The following is a 6,882-nucleotide window of genomic DNA, read 5'->3' on the forward strand; positions in this document are numbered from 1 at the left end:
ATAAACTGTAAGAAATATTCTGTCTTTATTTGCCTTGTGTGTAGTCATACATAGGACTCCCTCCTCCCCCTTTCTTTCATAAATTTCTTCCTTCCTTTAAGAGGTTAATGTCTCTTGGGATGAAATTTCTCTAGAAATCACCCCTTCTTGCCCTAGATACCAGAGAGCCATGGAGTATTTGCAGTCTCCTCTATTGCAGGTGTATCTTTAAATACAATGTTTCCCTAGATGATCTGGGGCACAGTCAGGGGGCTAGAACTTTATGCAAGGATAACATATAGACCATTTCATTCATTGCAGATCTTATGCTTGTAAAATTACAAATTGCATCCCTGATTAAGGAAGCATGGTGACAGACTCTCATCATTAAGGCATCTTGTATGAGGCATGTTTACTTATTTTTCTGCTGTCTTCTTAGAGTTGATTTGGGGGACTTTCACACCAGCAAGAGTTCCCAGGTAGGTATTGGGTGGCAACACAGTAGCCTGCCTCCTGGTTCCTAAACCAAAGTGGATCATAAGGTCAGACACGCAGCATCCAGGGCCCCCGTTGCTGCTCAGAGTTTGTGCTCAGCTCCCCCTGCAGTTTCTGTCACTGTGTCATTCAGAGCACAGTAGTACACAGCCGAGTCTGACTCTTGGACTAAGGCTTTCTCCAAGTGGAAGGAGATTGTTTCTGTATTGTATGTGGCTTCAAAATGTTTGTTGCTTCCCTTCTCGTTGCCCCTCTGGGCTCTCAGAAGGAGCTGTGGACCTTCTCCAAGATACTGGACATACCAGAAAAGGGCAGGGTACTGTTTGGTTTCATAGGAGCAGTTCACAGTGAGAGACTCCCCCCTAAGAGGGTCACTTGGCCTTTTGGCTGAGTCACCGAGTCTCCATTGCTTCCTCCTGGGGGGAAAAAAAAAATAGTTCTGGTTACCTTGGCACAATACAGGGTTCTACCCCTTAGTGAAAACTGTGGTTAAAGATTCAGTTCAGTTCAGTTCAGTTGCTCAGTCGTGTCTGAGTCTTTGCGACCCCATGAATCGCAGCACGCCAGGCCTCCCTGTCCAGAAATGAAACAAAAGACTCTAAGCTCTAGGTACCATTTTACTTACCAAACATTAAGGATAGCACAATCACTGATCCTGGAGGAGAATTCATTTTTAGAGTCTCTGTTGTCTTTTAGTCTTGATTGCTTAGTGTGAGAAAAAGTTAAGGTCACAGTGATGATGGTGAGGTCAGAATTTCAGCAGGAAACGTGTATGTTTTAGGAAGATGCACCCCGTTGTGGGCAAAATGCTATACTCAGAGGAATGCTAACCTGTTCTGTCAAAAGTCAGTCATACAGCTTCATTTCTGGCTTTATTTTTATGACAGCTGTTAGCTTTCGCGATGTTGTTTTTGTCGTTTAGATGCTAAGTCATGTACAACTCTTTTGTGACCCCATGGACTACAGCCCTTCAGGCTCCTCTGTCTATGGGATTTCCCAAGCAAGAATACTGGAGTGGGTTGCCATTGCCTTTTCCAGGGGATCTTCACAACCCAGGGATCAAATCTGCATCTCTTGCATTTGCAGGCAGATTCTTTATCACTGAGCCACTAGGGAAGCCCAGCTTTCAAAATAGTCCTTTGTAAATCTAAAGAGTATTTGGTATTTTTCACATGCCTATTTTTTTCCCCAGCACACAGCCTAACATGGAAGCTCAAACCACATTTCTGCAAACTGTTCAATTTTTTTTTTTCTTTTCTAAATTTTGGCTGAATTGGGTCTTCATTGTGGTATGAGGGCTTTCTCTACTTGTGGCTCACTGGCTTCTCTTCTTACAGAGCGTGGGCTCTAGATTGCGAGGGCTCTGTAGTTGCAATGCAGGGGTTTCTCTAGGCATGAGACACAGGTTCTCTAGTTGCCCCAAGGCATGTGGGATCTTAGTTCTCAGACTAGGGACCAAACCCATGAGCCCAGCACTGGAAAGCAGACTCTCAACCACTGGACCACCAGGGAAGCCCCACTTTTTTGGCCTCTTTGTGATCCACTGAAATGTCATACCAGCACGTTTTTACAGAAAAATCAGAGGATCATCAATAAGACAAATCTAGTCATTAGCAGACACAACCATTCTACCTCAATGAAACTATGAGATATGCCATGTAGGGCTACCCAAGATGGATGGGTCATGGTGGAAAGTTCTGACAAAACATGGTCCCCTGGAGAAGGGAATGACAAACCACTTCAGTATGCTTGCCTTGAGAACCCCATTGAACAGTATGAAGAGGCAAAAAGATATGACGCCAAAAGATGAACTTCCCAGGTCAGTAGGTGCCCAATACATTTACTGGAGAAAAGTGGATAAATGGTTACAGAAAGAATGAAGTGGCTAAGCCAAAGGAGAAACAACACTCAGTTGCTAATGTGTCTGGTGGTAAAAGTAAGTTCGATGCTGTAAAGAATAATATTGCACAGGAACCTGGAGTCTTAGGCCCATGAATCAAGGTAAATTGGAAGTGGTCAAACAGGATATGGCAAGAGTGAACATCAACATTTTAGGAATCAACAAAATAAAATGGACAGGAATGAGAGAACTTAATTCAGATGACCATTATATCTACTACTGTGGGCAAGGATTCCTTAGAAGAAGTGGAGTAGCCTTCATAGTCAACAAAAGAGTCCAAAATGCAGAACTTGGGCACAATCTCAAAAATGACAGGATGAACTTGATTTGTTTCCAAGGCAAACCATTCAATATCACAGTAATGCAAGTCTATGCCCCAACCACTAATGCCAAAGAAGCTGAAGCTGAACAGTTCTATGAAGCTCTACAAGGCCTTCCAGAACTAACACCAAGAAAAACAGATGTTCTTTTTATCATAGGGTACTGGAATGCAAAAGTAGGAAGTCAAGAGCTACCTAAAGTAACAGACAAGTTTGGCCTTGGAGTACAAAATGAAGCAGGGCAAAGACTAACAGTTTTGCTGATAGAACACACTGGTCATAGCAAACACCCCCTTCCAACAATGCAAGAGACAACTCTACACATGGACATCACCAGATGGTCAATGCCGCAATCTGATTGATTATATTCTTTGCACCTGAAGATGGAGAAGCTCTGCTGCTGCTGCTGCTGCTGCTGCTGGTAAGTTGCTTCAGTCGTGTCTGACTCTGTGCAATCCCATAGACAGCAGCCCACCAGGCTCCCCCATCCCTGGGATTTTCCAGACAAGAACACTGGAGTGGGTTGCCGTTTCATTTTCCCACGCATGAAAGTGAAAAGTGAAAGTTAAGTCGCTCAGTCATGTCCGACTCTTCACAACCCCATGGACTGCAGCCTACCAGATTCCTCTGCCTATGGGATATTCCAGGCAAGAGTACTGGAGTGCCATTGCCTTCTCCTTGGAGAAGCTCTGCTGCTGCTGCTGCTGCCTATCAGTCTGCAAAAATAAGATGGGAGCTGACTGTGGATCAGATCATGAACTGCTTATTGTGAAATGGAGACTTAAATCGAAGACAGTAGGGAGAACCACTAGGTCATCCAGTCAGTCAGTCATTTCAGTTGCTCTGTCATGTCTGACTCTTTGTGACCCCATGGATTGCAGTATGCTGGGCTTCCCTGTCCATCACCAACTCCCAGAGCTTGCTTAAACTCATGTCCATTCAGTTGGTGATGCCATTGAGTCGGTGATACCACCAACTTCTGTCACCCCTTCTCTTCCTGCCCTCAATCTTTCCCAGCAACAGGGTCTTTTCTAATGAGGTAGCTCTTCCCATCAGGTGGCCAAAGTATTCGAGCTCCAGTTTCAGCATCAACCTTCCATGAATATTCAGGACTGATTTCCTTTAGGATTGACTGTTTGGATCTCCTTGCAGGCCAAGGGACTCTCGAGAATTTTCTCCAGCACCATAGTTCAAAAGCATCAATTCTTCGATGTTCAGCTTTCTTTGTGGTCTAACTCTCACATCCATACATGACTACTTGAAAAACCATAGCTTTGACAAGACAGACTTTTGTCAACAAAGTTATGTTTCTGCTTAATATGCTGTCTAGATTGGTCATAGCTCTTCTTCCAAGGAGCAAGTGTCTTTTAATTTCATGGCTGCAGTCACCATCTGCAGTGCTTTTGGAGCCCAAGAAAATAAAGTCTGTACTGTTTCCATTGTTCCCCCATCTATTTGTCATGAAGTGATGGGACTAGATGCCGTGATCTCAGTTTTATGAATGCTGAGTTTTAAGCCAACTTTTGCACTCTCCTGTTTCACCTTCATCAAGAGGCTTTTTGGTTCCTCTTTGCTTTATGCCATAAGGGTGGTGTCATCTGCATATCTGAGGTTATTGATATTTCTCCCAGTAATCTTGATTCCAGCTTGTTCTTCCTCCAGCCTAGCATTTCTCATGATGTGCTCTGCATACAAGTTAAATAAGCAGGTAGCCTTGACATACTCCTTTCCCAATTTGGAACCAGTCCATTGTTCCACATCTGGTTCCAACTGGTCTTTTTGACCTGCATGGAACAACAGACTAGTTCTAAATCAGGAAAGGAGTACCAAGTTTGTATATTGCAACCCTGCTTATTTAACTTGTATGCAGACCCTGATGCTGGGAAAGATTGAGGGCAGGGGGAGAAGGGGACAACAGAGGATGAGATGGTTGTATGGCATCACCGACTTAATGGACATGGGTTTGGGTGGACTCCTGGAGTTGGTGATGGAGAGGGAGGCCTGGCATGCTGCGGTTCATGGGGTCACAAAGAGTTGGACACGACTGAGCGACTGAACTGAACTGAATAATACTGCAATATATAAGTATGTCAAATCAAAACGTTGTACACTTTAAACTTACACAATGTTATATGTCAATTATATCTCAGGTTAAAAAAAAAAAACTGTTGGAAGAGATAAATGCATCTTGAATGCATTCACAAAACAATATTCACTCCTTGCTCACTACATTGCAGCAAGGATGACAATATTAAAATAGAAATTATATCTTGTCAATGTGGAGTTTTCATTCAGCCAACAGCTTTGTCTTTATACTTTGAATAAAATCCATACTCTTCACAAATATTTGAATGCTGTGGCCCCAGATTACTTCTCCTATCTTTTCTTATATACCTGATCCTCACCTCCATTAATTAGCCAGGTTTGGTAAAACCTTTCTTATCCTTCAAGTCTCAGATTAAAAAATCACATTTCAACTGATAAATGGACAAACAAAAATGTTGCATATCTCTACAATGGAATATTATTCTGCCTTTAAAAAGAATGAAATTCTGAGACATGCTACAAAATGGGTGAACATGGAAGACATTATGCTAAAGTGAAATAAGCCAGGCACAAAAGGACAAATACTATATGATTTATTCCATTTACATGAGACCTAGAATAGGCAAATTACTAAATTATATGACACAATCTGTATATCTTAAACTTTGATTCTCCTCTTCTTACTATATACTGAAGTACTGAGGACCATAGAACATGCCCAAGCTAGTTTTGTGAAGTTTCATGTCCTAATGCTGGGTGAGTGGACATAGTAGTGTGAAGGAATATTTCTGGAAGCAATTCCTACAGTAGGATTGACTAGCAAAAACTTAACTATACACAGAAGTCACTGTGAATCACATTAATATATATCATTTGATGCAAACTAAATGTGTCCTCAACTCAATCTCACCCCTATAACCGGATTTCCAAAAATGTCTGAAGCTATTCCAATACTACTTGAAACAAAGGAAAGCATGACATAGGAGTAGTGAGCATGCGAAAAGATTGTTTTAACCAATTGTCACTAAAATTGCTTGCTTTTAAAGTTTTTCACATATAAGAAAGTGATCACATTACAGGACCCCTCCCAGAACTTGGTCTTCATCAGGTCTTTGTCAGGTCTCATTGAGTCTCTTACAAGGTCTTCCTAATTGTCTTTAAGGATTAATCTTGTCCCAGCCTTCCTTAATGAGTTATTCCTCAGGGCACAGACCGTGATCCTTCTAAAATTATAAATTAGATTAGATCACCCCAAAACCCTTCAAATACTTCCTGTTACACGTAGAATAAAATATAAATCTAACCATAATGTTATAAGTCCACATAAGACTGAGCTCCTGATTACCTCTTTGCTATTATCACCCACCTCTCTTTTTTCACTACTTTATGGGAATATCATAATATATATCATAATATCCCAGCCATCTTTCTTTCACAAATAAATCAAATTTCCTCCTGCCTTAGGACCCTTACTGCATTTGAAAACTCTTCCTTACCCCAGATCTTAACACTGCTTTTCACTTTTTTTTTTTTTTTGAAATTCAAGACTCAGTTCGAGTTTTTAGAACATTGAGCAACTAAGCACAAAACCACTGTGATTCTTTTTGATTTTATGCTGTTTTATTTTATTAATGTCACTTAAGTTTTGAAGTCATTTGTTTGTTCTCTTGTCCTATCTCCCCATAGTAGAATAAAAAATCCATATGTGCAGCAAACTTGTCTGTATTGCGGAATAAGTATCTTTAACCATGAGACCAATGCCTACCATCAGTTCAGTTCAGTTTAGTTCAGTCGCTCAGTCGTGTCTGACTCCTTTTGTGGCCCCATGAATCGTAGCACGCCAGGCCTCCCTGTCCATCACCAACTCCCGGAGTTCACTCAAACTCAACGTCCATCAAGTCGGTGATGCCATCCAGCCATCTCATCCTCTGTCGTCCCCTTCTCTTTCTGCCCCCAAACCCTCCCAGCATCAGGGTCTTTTCCAATGAGTCAACTCTTCGCATGAGGTGGCCAAAGTACTGGAGTTTCAGCTTTAGCATCAGTCCTTCCAATAAACACCCAGGACTGATCTCCTTTACGATGGACTGCTTGGACCTCCTTGCAGTCCAAGGGACTCTCAAGAGTCTTCTCCAACACCACAGT

The 6,882-nt window shown here is 42.0% G+C and overlaps 1 gene segment (V, D, J or C); it reads right to left on the bottom strand.

Annotated features, from left to right (window-relative positions):
* Positions 1 to 556: 556 nt before the first annotated feature.
* Positions 557 to 5,105, bottom strand: LOC129622006 (T cell receptor alpha variable 9-1-like). The segment is given in 3 exon segments: positions 557 to 890; positions 1,100 to 1,163; positions 5,100 to 5,105. Coding segments are annotated over 3 exon segments (404 nt in total).
* Positions 5,106 to 6,882: the final 1,777 nt, after the last annotated feature.

This window comes from Bubalus kerabau, chromosome 10, assembly GCF_029407905.1.
Source record: "Bubalus kerabau isolate K-KA32 ecotype Philippines breed swamp buffalo chromosome 10, PCC_UOA_SB_1v2, whole genome shotgun sequence".
NCBI classification, from domain to species: Eukaryota; Metazoa; Chordata; class Mammalia; order Artiodactyla; family Bovidae; genus Bubalus; species Bubalus kerabau.